Source organism: Somniosus microcephalus, chromosome 4 (genome assembly GCF_052327205.1).
Source record: "Somniosus microcephalus isolate GS21.2 chromosome 4, FLI_Smic_1.0, whole genome shotgun sequence".
Taxonomy (NCBI): domain Eukaryota; kingdom Metazoa; phylum Chordata; class Chondrichthyes; order Squaliformes; family Somniosidae; genus Somniosus; species Somniosus microcephalus.
The window spans coordinates 178,551,734-178,567,680 of NC_140990.1; the positions used below are offsets into that span (position 1 = coordinate 178,551,734).

Genomic DNA, 15,947 nt, shown 5'->3' on the forward strand with positions numbered 1-15,947 from the left:
ATATTAGAAGGGGAGGGTGAACAGCCAGTTGTCGTGGTGCAGAAAGGTACCAACGATATTGGTAAAAAACGGGATGAGGTCCTAAAAGCTGAATATAGGGAGTTAGGAGGAAAATTAAAAAATAGGACCTCAAAAGGTAGTAATCTCAGGATTGCTACCAGTGCCACGTGCTAGTCAGATTAGAAATAGAAGGATATTTCAGATGAATACGTGGCTAGAGGAATGGTGCAAGGGGGAGAGATTCAAATTCCTGGGACATTGGAACCGGTTCTGGGGGAGGTGAGACCAGTACAAACTGGATGGTTTGCACCTGGGCAGGGCCGGGAACAATGTCCGAGGGGGAATGTTTGCTAGTGCTCTGGGGGAGGGTTTAAACTAAAATGGCAGGGGTTTGGAAACCTGAGCAGGAAGACAGAGGAAAGGGAAACAAGGATAGAAGCAAAAGACAGGAAGGAGAAAAGCAAAGGCGGCAGTCAGAGAAATCGAGGGTTTAAATCAAACATGGCCACAGTAAATAATAATTCTAAAAGGTCTAAGAGTGTTAAAAAAACAAGAGGCTTTGTGTCTTAATGCGAGGAGCATTCGTAACAAGGTGGATGAATTCGCTGCGCAAATAGAGGTAAACGGATATGATATGATTGGGATTACGGAAACATGGCTCCAGGGTGACCAAGGCTGGGAACTCAACATCCAGGGGTATTCAATATTCAGGAAAGACAGGCAAAAAGGAAAAGGAGGTGGGGTATCATTGCTGGTTAAAGAGGGGATTAACACAATTGGAAGGAAGGATATTAGCTCAGGTGATGTGGAATCTGTATGGGTAGAACTGAGAAATACCAAGGGGCAGAAAACATTAGTAGGAGTGGTATACAGACCCCCAAACAGTAATGGAGAGGTTGGAGATGGCATTAAATGGGAAATTAGAGACGCGTGCAATAAGGGCACAGCAGTTATCATGGGTGACTTTAATCTACATATAGATTGGGCTAACCAAATTAGTAATAATACTGTGGAGGGGGAATTCCGCGAGTATACGGGATGGTTTCCTGGACCAATATGTCAAGGAACCAACTAGAGATCAGGCCATCTTAGACTGGGTATTATGTAATGAAAAAGGAATAATTAGCAATCTTGTTGTGCGAGGCCCCTTGGAGCGGAGTGATCATAATATGATCGAATTCTTCATTAAGATGGAGAGTGAGGTAGTTGACACAGAGACTAGGGTCCTGAATTTAAATAAAAGGAAACTACGATGGTATGAGGCGTGAGTTGGGTAGGATTGGGGAACGTTACCCAAAGGGTTGACGGTGGATAGGCAATGGCAAACATTCAAAGATCGCATGGATGAACTGCAGAATTTGTTCATCCCTGTTTGGCATAAAAATAAAACAAAAAAGGTGACTCGACCGTGGCTAACAAGGGAAATTAGGATAGCATAAGATCGAAGGAGAGGACATATAAATTGGCCAGAAAAAGCAGAAAACCTGAGGATTGGGAGCAGTTTAGGATTCAGCAAAGGAGGACAAAGGGATTAATTAAGAAGGGGAAAATAGAGTATGAGAGTAAGCTTGCGAGGAACATAAAAAGTGACTGTAAAAGCTTTTATAGATATGTGAAGAGAAAAAGATTGGTGAAGTCAAGCGTAGGTCCCTTGCAGTCAGAATCAGGGGAATTTATAATGGGGAACAAAGAAATGGCTGACCAATTAAATACATACTTTGGTTCTGTCTTCACAAAGGAGGACACAAATAACCTCCCAGAGATGTCAGGGAACATAGGGTCTAATGAGAGGGAGGAACTGAATGAAATCAGTATTTGTAGGGAAATGGTGTTAGGGGAAATTGACGGGATTGAAGGCCGATAAATCCCCAGGGCCTAATAATCTACATCCTAGGGTACTTAAGGAAGTGACCCTAGAAATAGTAGATGCATTGCTGGTCATCTTCCAAATTCTATAGACTCTGAAAAGTTCCCATGGATTGGAGGGTAGCTAACATTACCCCACTGTTCAAAAAAGGTGGTAGAGAGAAAACGGGGAAATATAAGCCTGACATCGGTAGTGGGGAAAATGCTAGAGTCCATTATAAAAGATGGAATAGCAGAGCACTTGGAAAACAGTGACAGGATCGGACAAAGTCAACATGGATTTACAAAAGGTAAATCGTGCTTGACTAATCTACTGGAATTTTTTGAGGATGTAACTGGTAGAATAGATAAGGGAGAGCCAGTGGGTGTGGTGTATTTGGACTTTCAGAAGGCTTTCGATAAGGTCCCGCATAAGAGATTAGCGTGTAAAGTTAAGGCACATGGGATTGGGGGCAAGATACTGACTTGGATAGAGAACTGGTTGGCAGACAGGAAGCAAAGAGTTGGAATAAACGGGTCTTTTTCCGAGTGGCAGGCAGTGACTAGTGGGGTACCGCAGGGATCGGTCCTAGGACCCCAGCTATTCACTATATATGTTAATGATCTAGACGAGGGAACTAGATGTAATATCTCCAAGTTTGCAGACGACACAAAGCTGGGTGGGCGTGTGTGCGGTGAGGAGGATGCCCAGAAACTCCAGTATGATTTGGACAGGTTGGGTGATTATACTGCATCTGCCATGCATCTGCTCAATGTGGATAAATGCGAGGTTATCCACTTTGGTGTCAAAAACAGGAAGGCAGATTATCTGAACGGCAATAGATTGGGAGAAGGGGAAGTGCAACGAGACCTGGGTGTCCTTGTGCACCAGTCGCTGAAGGTATGCATGCAGGTGCAGCAGGCGGTTAAGAAGGCAAATGGTATGTTGGCCTTCGTAGCGAGAGGGTTTGAGTACAGGAACAAGGATGTCTTGCTGCAGTTGTACAGGGCCTTGGTGAGACCACACCTTGAGTATTGTGTGCAGTTTTGGTCGCCTTATCTGAGGAAAGATGTTCTTGCCATGGAGGGAGAGCAGCGAAGATTCACCAGACTGATACCTGGGATGGCAGGAATGGCGTATAAGGAGAGATTGGGTCAATTGGGCTTATACTCGCTGGAGTTTAGAAGAATGAGGGGGGATCTCATTGAAACTTATAAAATTCTAACAGGACTAGAGAGACTAGATGCAGGAAGGATGTTCCCGATGGCGGGAGAGTCCAGAACCAGGGGTCACAATCTAAAGATAAAAGCCATTTAGGACAGAGATGTGGAGGAATTTCTTCACCCAGAGAGTGGTGAACCTATGGAATTCTCTACCACAGAAGGCAGTTGAGGCCAATTCATTAAATATATTCAAGAAGGAGTTAGATATATTTCTTAAGGCTAAAGCGATGAAGGGATATGGGGAGAAGGCAGGAACGGGGTACTGAATTTGGATGATCAGCCATGATCTCATTGAATGGCGGAGCAGGCTAGAGGGGCCGAATGGCCTACTCCTGCTCCTATCTTCTATGTTTCTATATTTCTATGACCCTAACAGCTCCTTCAATCACCTCAAACACCTCAATTAGATCACCCCTTAATCTTCTATACTCAAGGGAATACATGCAGTAAAATATTTTGAAGTGCACTCAACATGTCATGTTTTCGTGATGTTGGTTGAAGGATAAATATTGGCCGCACTTTCCAGAGAGAAAAAGTGCCAACTGCTGAGAGCACAGTGTCACTGCACCCTTCTCTATTCAAGCGCAGGTCTGGTCACCACATGAATTGTCAGTAAAAAGTTTCAAAAATAAATACAAATTAACAAAACAAAAGAAAACAAGAAATGTTTTAAATGTGGTGTTTAAGATAATTAAAAGGAGTTGATAGGGTAGATAGAGAGAAACTATTTCCACTGGTGGAGGGAGTCCAGAACAAGGGGGAATAACCTTAAAATTAGAGCTAAGCTGTTCAGGGGCAATGTCAGGAAGCATTTCTTCACACAATGGGTGGTGGAAATCTGGAACACTCCCCCCCCCCCCCCCCCAAAAAAAAATCAGTTGAGGCTGGGGATCAATTGGAGCTTTTGAGACTGAGATTGATAGATTTTTGTTGGGTAAATGCATTATGGGATTTGGAACCAAGGCGGACAGATGGAGTGGAGATACAGGTCTGCCATGATCTACTTGAATGGTGGAACAGGCCTGAGGGGCTGAATGGCTGGATTAAAAGATCTCTCTCCGGACTGGTTTCTGGAAAACCGAAAACCTTGGGCACAATAAACATAGAAGATAGGAGCAGGAGTAGGCCATTCGGCCTCTCGAGCCTGCTCCGCCATTTAATGAGATCATGGCTGATCATCCAAATTCAGTACCCTGTCCCTGCTTTCTCCCCATATCCCTTGATCCCTTTAGCATTAAGAAATATATCTAACTCCTTCTTGAATATATTTAATGAATTGGCCTCAATTGCCTTGTGTGATAGATAATTCCACAGGTTCACCACTCTCTGGGTGAAGAAATTCCTCCTCATCTCAGTCCTAAATGGCTTACCCCTTATCTTTAGATTGTGACCCCTGGTTCTGGACTCCCCCGCCATCGGGAACATCCTTCCTGCATCCAGTCTCTCTAGTCCTGTTAGAATTTTATAAGTTTCAATGAGATCCCCCCTCATTCTTCTAAACTCCAGCGAGTATAAGCCCAATTGACCCAATCTCTCCTTATACGCCATTCCTGCCATCCCAGGTATCAGTCTGGTGAATCTTCGCTGCTCTCCCTCCATGGCAAGAACATCTTTCCTCAGATAAGGCGACCAAAACTGCACACAATACTCAAGGTGTGGTCTCACCAAGGCCCTGTACAACTGCAGCAAGACATCCTTGTTCCTGTACTCAAACCCTCTCGCTACGAAGGCCAACATACCATTTGCCTTCTTAACCGCCTGCTGCACCTGCATGCTTACCTTCAGCGACTGGTGCACAAGGACACCCAGGTCTCGTTGTACTTCCCCTTCTCCCAATCTATTGCCATTCAGATAATAATCTGCCTTCCTGTTTTTGCCACCAAAGTGGATAACCTCGCATTTATCCACATTATATTGCATCTGCCATGCATCTGCCCAATCACCCAACCTGTCCAAATCATACTGGAGTTTCTCGGCATCCTCCTCACAGCACACACGCCCACCCAGCTTTGTGTCATCTGCAAACTTGGAGATATTACATCTAGTTCCCTCATCTAGATCATTAATATATATAGTGAATAGCTGGGGTCCTAGCACCGATCCCTGCGGTACCCCACTAGTCACTGCCTGCCACTTGGAAAAAGACCCGTTTATTCCAACTCTTTGCTTCCTGTCTGTCAACCAGTTTTCTATCCATGTCAGTACCTTACCCCCAATCCCATGTGCTTTAACTTTACACGCTAATCTCTTATGCGGGACCTTATCGAAAGCCTTCTGAAAGTCCAAATACACCACATCCATTGGTTCTCCCTTATCTATTCTACCAGTTACATCCTCAAAAAATTCCAGTAGATTAGTCAAGCACGATTTACCTTTTGTAAATTCATGTTGACTTTGTCCGATCCTGTCACTGTTTTCCAAGTGCTCTGCTATTCCATCTTTTATAATGGACTCTAGCATTTTCCCCACTACTGATGTCAGGCTTACCGGTCTATAATTCCCCGTTTTCTCTCTACCACCTTTTTTGAATAGTGGGGTTACATCAGCTACCCTCCAATCTATGGGAACTGTTCCAGAGTCTATAGAATTTTGGAAGATGACCAGCAATGCATCTACTATTTCTCGGGCCACTTCCTTAAGTACCCTAGGAAGTAGATTATTAGGCCCTGGGGATTTATCGGCCTTCAATCCCGTCAATTTCCCCTAACACCATTTCCCTACAAATACTGATTTCATTCAGTTCCTCCCTCTCATTAGACCCTATGTTCCCCGACATCTCTGGGAGGTTATTTGTGTCCTCCTTTGTGAAGACAGAACCAAAGTATGTATTTAATTGGTCAGCCATTTCTTTGTTCCCCATTATAAATTCCCCTGATTCTGACTGCAAGGGACCTACGCTTGACTTCACCAATCTTTTTCTCTTCACATATCTATAGAACCTTTTACAGTCAGTTTTTATGTTCCCTGCAAGCTTACTCTCATACTCTATTTCCCCCTTTTAATTAATCCCTTTGTCCTCCTTTGCTGAATCCTAAACTGCTCCCAAACCTCAGGTTTGCTGCTTTTTCTGGCCAATTTATATGTCCTCTCCTTGGATTTTATGCTATCCCTAATTTCCCTCGTTAGCCACGGTTGAGTCACCTTCGTTTTATTTTTATGCCAAACAGGGATGAACAAATTCTGTAGTTCATCCATGCGATCTTTAAATGTTTGCCATTACGTATCCACCGTCATCCCTTTAAGTAACGTTCCCCAATCCATCCTAGCCAACTCGCACCTCATACCATCGTAGTTTCCTTTATTTAAATTCAGGACCCTAGTCTCTGAGAAAGCCGATAGATATTAAACAGGGAGGGAAAACAGCCCCATGAAGAGCACAGTGTTCAGCAGTAAGGGCAGCTCCAGAACCTCCCTGGTCTGACTTTACTGTAAAAAGTCTGAAAATTGGCAAATTGCAAAGATCAATTTTCAGAAATAACATGGCTGCTCCCCCCCCATGTCATTCTAAACCGAACCGATTTGACCAGCTCCTCACACACTGATCAACAGACAGGGTGGCTAACAAATTCACTGGGGATGAGCTCCAAGTCCATTGGGGAGGTCTGATCTATTCTGAACTTGTCTCTGTTCAGATTCAGGTTGCCCTGTAGGTGTGTATATGGGGAGAGTGAATCTACACATTGGATCATAGAATCATGATACAGCACAGGAGACCATCCAGCCCATCATGCCTGTGCCAGGTCTTTCAAAGAGCTATCCAATTAGTCCCACTCCCCTGCGCTTTCCACATTGTCCTGCAAATTTTCCCCTTCAAATATTTATCCAATTCCCTTTTGAACGTTATTATTGAATCTGCTTACATTACCCTTTCAGGTAGAACATGCCAGATCATAACAACGCACTGCATTAAAAAAATGCTCATGTTGCCTCTGATTCTTTTGCCAATTACCTTAAATCTGTGTCCTCTGGTTACCGACCCTCCTGCAACTGGAAAGTTTCTCCTTATTTACAACCAGGACAAAGCAGCCTGCATGATTGGCACCCCATCCACCACCTTAAACATTCACTCCCTCCACCACCGGTGTGCCGTGGCTGCAGTGTGTACCATCTACAAGATGCACTGCAGCAGCTCGCCAAGGCTTCTTCGGCAGCACCTCCCAAACCCGCGACCTCTTCCACCTAGAAGGACATGGGCAGCAGGCGCATGGGAACACCACCACCTCCAAGTTCCCCTCCAAGTCACACACCATCCTGATTTAGAAGTATATCGCCGATCCTTCATCGTCACTGGGTCAAAATCCTGGAACTCCCTCCCTAACAGCACTGTGGGAGTACCTTCACCACACGGACTGCAGCGATTCAAGAAGGCAGCTCACCATTACCAACTCAAGGGCAATTAGGGAATTAGGGATGGGCAATAAATGCTGGCCTTGCCAGCAGTGCCCACATCCCATAAACGATTAAAAAAAAACTATCAAAAATCCTCAGGATTTTTGAACATCTCAATTAAATCTCCCCTCAACTTTCTTTGCTCCAAGGAGAACAATCTCAGCTTCTCCAGTCCCTCCTCATATCTGAAGTCCCTGATACCATTCTAGTAAATCTGCTCTGCATCCTCCAAGACCTTGACATCCTTCCTAAAGTGTGGTGCCCAGAATTGGACACAATACTCCAACTGAGGCCTAACCAGTATTTTATAAAGGTTTAGCATAACTTTCTTGCTTTTGTACTCCAATTCTATTAATAAAGCCAAAGTTCCCATGAACATTGATCTCTGTGCTAAAGGAAAGTATCTACTGTACTGAGAGAACATTCATAACCATTCTGGTAGAAACATGTGGTCAAATCAGCTGCAGAATTATGGTCCAGGCAAACAAATTAAGCATTTGCTCATTTTATTATTCATCACCGAGATGCGAGTCCACATTAACATTTTGTACGTTGTTCGTGTTTATACATGTGATTAATTCCACAATGATCCAAACCCAAGCTCGATAAGGCCTGGTATTGTTGACCCCATGTTTCAACAGAGGACCAGGGAAAGTCTTCAAGCCATGATCATTGGAGAGTAGATCTGCTGGGGTAGTGGTGGAGGGAGGGGCTACAACTGACAGTGCGACTGGGCAAGGGAGGGAATAATTAACCATGAGCCCCATGTCTAATCGCTATCCAGTGGATCCTGTTGAAGAGTACACAAGCTTGCAGGGTTGGGCGAGGACCAGATCAAGCATGGTTGTCCTGCTCTTAATGGGCAAATTGCTTGCCAACACATAGCCTTCCCCACAAGACCCTCCTTAAAACCTACCTCTTTGGCCACCCAACCCCCTCCCCTTCCCAATCTCTTTGTTGGGTTGGCGCCTGTATCTCCTCCTCCACCCCCGCCATGACAGGGAAGTCTTGCTGCAGTTATACAGGGTATTGGTGAGGCCACACCTGGAATACTGCGTGCAGTTTTGGTTTCCATATTTAAGAAAAGATATACTTGCTCTCGAGGCGGTTCAGAGAAGGTTCACTCGGTTGATTCCAGAGATGAGGGGGTTGACGTATGAGGAAAGGTTGAATAGGTTGGGACTCTACTCATTGGAGTTCAGAAGAATGAGAGGCGATCTTATCAAAACATATAAGATTGTGAGGGGGCTTGATCGGGTGGATGCGGTGAGGATGTTTCCACTGATGGGTGAGACTAGAACTCGGGGGCATAATCTTAGAATAAGGGGCTGCCCTTTCAAAACTGAGATGAGGAGAAACTTCTTCACTCAGAGGGTAGTAAATCTATAGAATTTGCTACCCCAGAGAGCTGTGGAAGCTGCAACATTAAATAAATTTAAAATGGAGATAGACATTGTCCTAGCAGATAAGGGAATTAGGGGTTACGGGGAGAGGGCAGGGAAGTGGACGTGAGTCTAGATTCAGATCAGCCATGATCCTATTGAATGGCGGGGCAGGCCCGGGGGGCCGTATGGCCTACTCCTGCTCCTATTTCTTATGTTCTTATGAGGCACCTTGGGACTTTAATGGGGCTTTATAAATGCAAGTTGTTGTTGCTGTCTAGGCTCGGCCATGAAGAATGGCCACTTTGTAGGCCAAGGATTGGAGCGCTGCCAGTACCTATGGGCTCATGGCAAAGAGTCTGCATCTTCAAGAGGGGAGAACAGAGATATAAAGAAGGTGCTGCTGGAGGTAGTTGCAATAAGGGCAGGTATCTCACAAATTTGATCCTAGAGCTGAGCAAAAATGCCAGAACTTGAACTGGAAACCTTGAGATAAGTCAAGAGTCTTGCCATGGCCTAATGCATGGCTCAGCCAGTGATGGTCTACCCTGGGTCTTATTCACCCTCTGTTTCTGATTGTCAGAACCCTTCAAAGCTGCCTTGATAACTGTGACGCTAAAGCCCAATTCTTCCAGAACCTGCTCACCCACCAACCACGGAGAGTCTGGGCTACTCACTCACTCTTGTTAAAAACAGGAAATGAAGACTGGAAGCCTGCCAATACAACAGCACATGACCAAATGATCCTTGTGGCTGGGTTTGGCTCAGCTTCGCCCTTCTCCTGCTGCAAAAGGGCAGCAAAATGTTTATTTACATTTCACTCAAATCTCTTCGCCTCCCACCTCACCGCTTGTCCAAGAGCAGCCCCAGAGAAAAAAAGAACTTGCACTTCATGACCTCGGGACGTCCCAAAGAACCTTACAGCCAATGAAGTACGTTTGAAGTGTAGGCACTGTTGTAATGTAGAAACGTGACAGCCAATTTATGCACAGCAAGCTCCCACAAACAGCAACGTGATAATGACCAGATAATCTGTTTGTAGTGATGTTGGTTGAGGGATAAATATTGCCCAGGACACCGGGGAAAACTAACCTGTTCTTCTTCAAAATAGTGCCGTGGGATCTTTTATATTCACCCGAGAGGACAGATGGGGCCTCGGTTTAACGCCTTATCTGATGGAGCAGTAATTGCAGAGAGCAGCGGTCAGTACAGACTGTGCCCCAGGATAGGAGATGGCACAGCTGCATAGACTGGCCAGCTCAATAACCCAGTGCATTGCAGAGAAGGCCTTTATATAGAGTTATACAGCACAGAAGGAGGCCATTTGGCCCGGCATGCTTGTGTCGGCTCTTTGAAAGGGCGATCCAATTAGTCCCACTCCCCTGCTCTTTCTGCACAACCGTACAAAATTTTTTCCACCTCAAGTATTTATCCTATTCCCTTTTGAAAGTTACTAGTTAATCTGCTTCCAGCACCCTTTCAGGCCGTGCATTCCAGATCATAACAACTCACTGCGTAAAGAAAATTCGCCTCATCTTCCCTCTAGTTCTTTTGCCAATTACCTTAAATCTGTGTCCTCTGGTTATCGACCCTCCCGCCAGTGGAAACAGTTTCTCCTTATTTACTCTAACAAAACCCCATTCGTAATTTTGAACACCTCTATTAAATCTCCCCTTAACCTTCTCTGCTCTAAGGAGAACAACCCCAGCTTCTCTAGTCTCTCCATATAACTGAAGTCCCTCATATTATTCTAGTAAATCTCCTCTTCACCCTCTCAAAGGCCTTGACATCCTTCCTGAAGTGCGGTGCCCAGAATTGGACACAATACTCTAGCTGAGGCCTAACCAATGATTTATAAAGGTTTATAGTGAGTACCCCTCATCCCACCGCCGATCCCCTCCCCAGCCCAAGTATATTAGAGGGGCGCTCGACAGACTTTTAATCTTACACAAACCTGGTTGTTCACGTGCAGTCCGAGGCCTCGTTTGTCAGCAATGATGAGGGTGATGATGGTTTTTAAGATGGTGGCCAGAAACGTGTTGATACCGAACACCAAGGCGCAGAGTTCCTTGGTCAATGATGTAGCGATCTGAAAACTAATGACAGACAGCACCCAGTCAGGACTATTGCACTCACAGCGGCTGAAGAACAATCGAAGTCCCTCAGAGAATGCAAATTATTCACCAAATAGTCTGATCAACACTTTGGGGAGACCAAAAGCAGATTGGGTGATCGCTTTGCTGAACACCTCCGTTCAGTCCGTAAGCATGACCCCGTGCTTCCGGTCGCTTGTTATTTTAATTCGCCGCTCCACTCCCACTCCGTCCTCAGCCTCTTGCACTGTTTCAACGAAGCTCAACATAATCTCGAGGAACAGCACCTCATCTTTCGATTAGGCACTTTACAGCCTTCTGGGTTCAACATAGAGCTCAACAATTTCAGACCATAACCTCTGCCCCATTTTTTCCCCAGACAGCAGGTGACAGATAATTCTGCTTTTGCCATTTACAGCTCCTCTAGGCCCATCTTTTGCTTCTTTACTTGTCCCATTTCCATCCCCTTTTGCCTTGCACCATCATCCCTTTTGTCATTTAATCTCTCCTGCCTTTCTCCCTATCGCAGACCTTCCCTTTTGTTTTTTCCTCCCCCTCCCCTTCCTCTGTACTTGCTTAAAACCTGTTACATCTCTAACTTTTTCCAGTTCTGATGAATGGTCACCGAGCTGAAACGAGGAGAATTTTGCAGGGGGTCAGTGGGCACGATCGGTGGGAAAATGGATTTTCGGGACCCCGCTGTCAACCCACCGCCATGCACCTTTCCCAATGTCAGGTCTGTCAGCGCTGAGCAGACCCAACATGCAGCGGCGGGCAAGGCAATTAAGGTCATTAGGGTCTTGTCAACAGAGCATTAAGAACTTTTTCAGCTCACCTTCAGAGTTACCAGGTCGCCCACAGGGTCCATGATGCTCGGGGATCACATTAGATAAGAAGGGCGGGTGTTGAATGGCCATGGAATCATCGCATTACTTGATAGCTGCAAATGTGCTATAAAAGCTCCCATCTCACAGCTATTCACTTCCCAAGCTCAGAAGCTGTTGCTTACTGCATTTGGAAGACAGATTGAGCTTTATGCAGGTTGCAAGTGTTTGGAGCGAACTCTCTATCCAGTGTCACCTCATTGGAACAATCTCTCTCACCATTGATAGATCGCTTCTGTCATCTCTACTTCACCTGCCATCCATTACATCAGCATCGGTACCCTTGAAACTATCCCACCTTGGTCCTCAGAATCCGATCACGATCAGCCCAAACACCAGCATCACCAGCAGCACCAACCTTCTCCACATACAACTGATGCTGCACAGGACACAAGGCATCAGCACCCAACCAGATTGCTGCCTGGGAGGCCAGGGATGGCCTCACCATGGCCAGATTTACTTTACTTGACGCTGTACACCCTGGCTGCCACATGATGCGCCAGGTTAGCACCACCCCACACCAACTATAATAGAGAAATGATATTGGGTCAAAGGAGCAGGATAGTGAAACAGTTTGGGTGGAGGTAAGGAATAATAAGGGGAAAAAAACACTAGTGGGTGTAGTCTATAGGCCTCCGAACAGTTGCAACTCTGTTGGACGGAGTATTAATCAGGAAATAGTTGAGGCTTGTAATAAGGGAACAGCTATAATTATGGGGGATTTTAATTATCATATTAACTGGACAAATCAAATTGGGCAGAGCAGCCTTGAGGAAGAGTTCATTGAGTGTATTAGGGATGGGTTTCTTGAGCAGTATGTAACTGAACCGACCAGGGGGCAAGCAACCTTAGATTTGGTCCTGTGTAATGAGACAGGATTAATTAAAAATGTCCTAGTAAAGGATCCCCTTGGAATGAGTGACCATAACATGGTTGAGTTCCATATTCAATTAGAGGGTGAGAAGGTTGGATCTCAAACAAGCGTGCTGAGCTTGAATAAAGGAGACTATGAAGGTATGAGAGCGGAATTAATTAGAGTGGACTGGGAAAATAGATTAAAGGGTAAGACGGTACATGACCAGTGGTGTACATTTAAGGAGTTATTTTACAACTTCCAAAAAAAATATATTCCACTGAGGAAAAAAGGGTGTAAAAGAAAAGATAGCCATCCGTGGCTAAGTAAAGTAATTAAGGATAGTATCCGACTAAAAACAAGGGCATATAAGGTAGCCAAATCTAGTGGGAGGATGGAAGATTGGGAAGTCTTTAAAAGACAGCAAAAAATAACAAAAAGATTGATTAAGAAAGGGAAGATAGATTATGAAAGTAAATTAGCAAAAAATATAAAAACAGATAGTAAAAGTTTCTATAGTTATATAAAAAGAAAAAGGGTGGCTAAAGTAAATGTTGGTCCCTTAGAGGATGAGACCGGGAAATTAATGGTGGGAAACATGGAGATGGCAAAAACACTGAACAATTATTTTGTATCAGTCTTTACAGTAGAGGACACTAAGAATATCCCAACACTGGACAAACAGGGGGCTCTAGGGGGGGAGGAACTAAATACGATTAAAATCACTAAGGAAGTGGTACTTGGTAAAATAATGGGACTCAAGGCGGATAAATCCCCTGGACCTGATGGCTTGCATCCCAGGGTCTTGAGGGAAGTAGCGGTAGGGATTGTGGATGCATTGGTAATAATTTTCCAAAACTCACTGGACTCAGCAAAGGTCCCAGCAGATTGGAAAACTGCTAATGTAACACCCTTATTTAAAAAGGGTAGTAGGCAGAAGGCTGGAAACTATAGACCTGTTAGCCTAACATCTGTGGTTGGTAAAATGTTAGAGTCCATTATTAAGGAGACAGTAACGGGACATTTGGATAAACATAATTTAATAGGGCAAACTCAGCATGGTTTCATGAAGGGGAAGTCATGTTTAACAAATTTGCTTGAGTTTTTTGAGGAAGTAACATACAGGGTGGATAAAGGGGAACCAGTGGACGTAGTGTATTTAGACTTCCAAAAGGCATTTGACAAGGTGCCACACAAAAGATTATTGCTCAAGATAAAAAATCACGGGATTGGGGGTAATATTCTGGTGTGGGTGGAGGATTGGCTCTCTAACAGAAAGCAGAGAGTTGGGATAAATGGTTCGTTCTCAGATTGGCAACCAGTAACTAGTGGTGTTCCGCAGGGGTCAGTGCTGGGTCCCCAACTCTTTACAATCTATATTAACGATTTGGAGGAGGGGACCGAGTGTAACATATCAAAGTTTGCAGATGATACAAAGATGGGAGGGAAAGTAGTGAGTGAGGAGGACATAAAAAACCTGCAAAGGGACATAGACAGGCTAAGTAAGTGGGCAGAGATTTGGCAGATGGAATACAATACTGGAAAGTGTGAGGTTATGCACTTTGGCAGGAAAAATCATAGAGCAAGTTATTATCTTAATGGCAAGAAACTGGAAAGTACTGTAGTACAAAGGGATCTGGGGGTCCTGGTGCACGAAACTCAAAAAGTTAGTATGCAGGTGCAGCAAGTGATTAAGAAGGCCAATGGAATGTTGGCTTTTATTGCTAGGGGGTTGGAATATAAAAACAGGGAGGTATTGCTGCAGTTGTACAAGGTATTGGTGAGGCCGCACCTGGAATACTGCATACAGTTTTGGTGTCCATACTTAAGAAAAGACATACTTGCTCTCGAGTCAGTACAAAGAAGGTTCACTCGGTTAATCCCGGGGATGAGGGGGTGGTCATATGAGGAGAGGTTGAGTAGATTGGGACTCTACTCATTGGAGTTCAGAAGAATGAGAGGCGATCTTATTGAAACATATAAGATTGTGAAGGGGCTTGATCGGGTGGATGCGGTGAGGATGTTCCCAATGATGGGTGAAACTAGAACTAGGGGGCATAATCTTAAAATAAGGGGCTGCTCATTCAAAACTGAGATGAGGAGAAACTTCTTCACTCAGAGGGTGGTAGGTTTGTGGAATTTGCTGCCCCAGAAAGCTGTGGAAGCTACATCATTAAATAAATTTAAAACAGAAATAGATAGTTTCCTAGAAGTAAAGGGAATAAAGGGTTACGGGGAGCGGGCAGGAAATTGGACATGAGTCTGGGTTCGGAATGGTCATGGCCCTGTGGGTAGTGGAGCGGGCCCAGGGGCCGTGTAGCCTTGTTCTGCTCCTACTGTGTTCTAATTCTGTTAGATTTCAGGAGATGGTTTTATTCCTGTTCCTGGCTGGGGTGGAGATCGCCTTTACAGAAGGTAAGTACTGTAGAAAATATAGGGACAGAGTGATCTCCTGGAAGAATTTCGATCGCCTAGATGGGTCGGAGAGGAATTTCCCAGATTTTTTTCTCCCAAATTGGCCATTGGGTTTTTATCTGGTTTTTCGCCTCTCCCGGGAGATCACATGGGTTCAGGTGGATGCAGAGTGATAGAAGATTTGAGGTTAGGATCAGATCAGCCATGATCTTATTGAATGGTGGAGCAGGCTCGAGGGGCCGATTGGCCTACTCCTGCTCCTATTTCTTATGTTCTTATGTTATGTTAACACCATACAGCATCCCCTACAATGCCCAAGCCATTCCTTTCACACTCATGACCATTGCTGGGGGTACCGTTATGTCTCATCATTCATTGCAACTCAGGAAGCCACTTCCAAAGGTGCACACAAATCTGTCCAAGAACGCAAAGTGTTCAAAATAAAAGTTTCAATGTTTGACACCACATTAACAGAAACTTGACCTGAACATTGCCTAAAACACCCAAGTGCCTACCCTTGTGTGTTGTTAGTTGGTATGTTTGCACTTGGATGAGGGCGAGTGTGAGGGGTGGCTAGTGAGATGGCAATGTGATAATGTAGATAGAGAGGGATGGGTGGAGGTGCAAGGTAAGTTGGTGAGTAAGGATGTGCAGGAGTAGGGTAGGGAAAGCAGAGTGATGGGGGATGTGATGAGAGGCACAGCAGGATGAGGTTGAGTGTGGCTTTGTACTAACGTTTTGTGATCTACTGAGATCATTGAAAGGTTTGCGCTAGTGCAGCCTGGTCCTCCTGACGACATCCCTGCTTGTGTCCACCTGTGCAATGTGGAACCAGGCTGTGTTGATCTCTTGGGGAGATCTG

At 44.9% G+C, this 15,947-nt stretch overlaps 1 protein-coding gene across 1 annotated transcript in view; it reads right to left on the bottom strand.

Annotated features, from left to right (window-relative positions):
- The window catches only part of slc19a1 (solute carrier family 19 member 1), a 53,622-nt gene that overhangs the window by 13,600 nt on the left and 24,075 nt on the right, over window positions 1-15,947 (bottom strand). Inside the window, exon 5 of the mRNA XM_085985535.1 lies at window positions 10,795-10,936. Coding sequence (XP_085841661.1) covers window positions 10,795-10,936 — 142 coding nt within the window. The remainder of the gene's footprint in view (window positions 1-10,794; window positions 10,937-15,947) is intronic.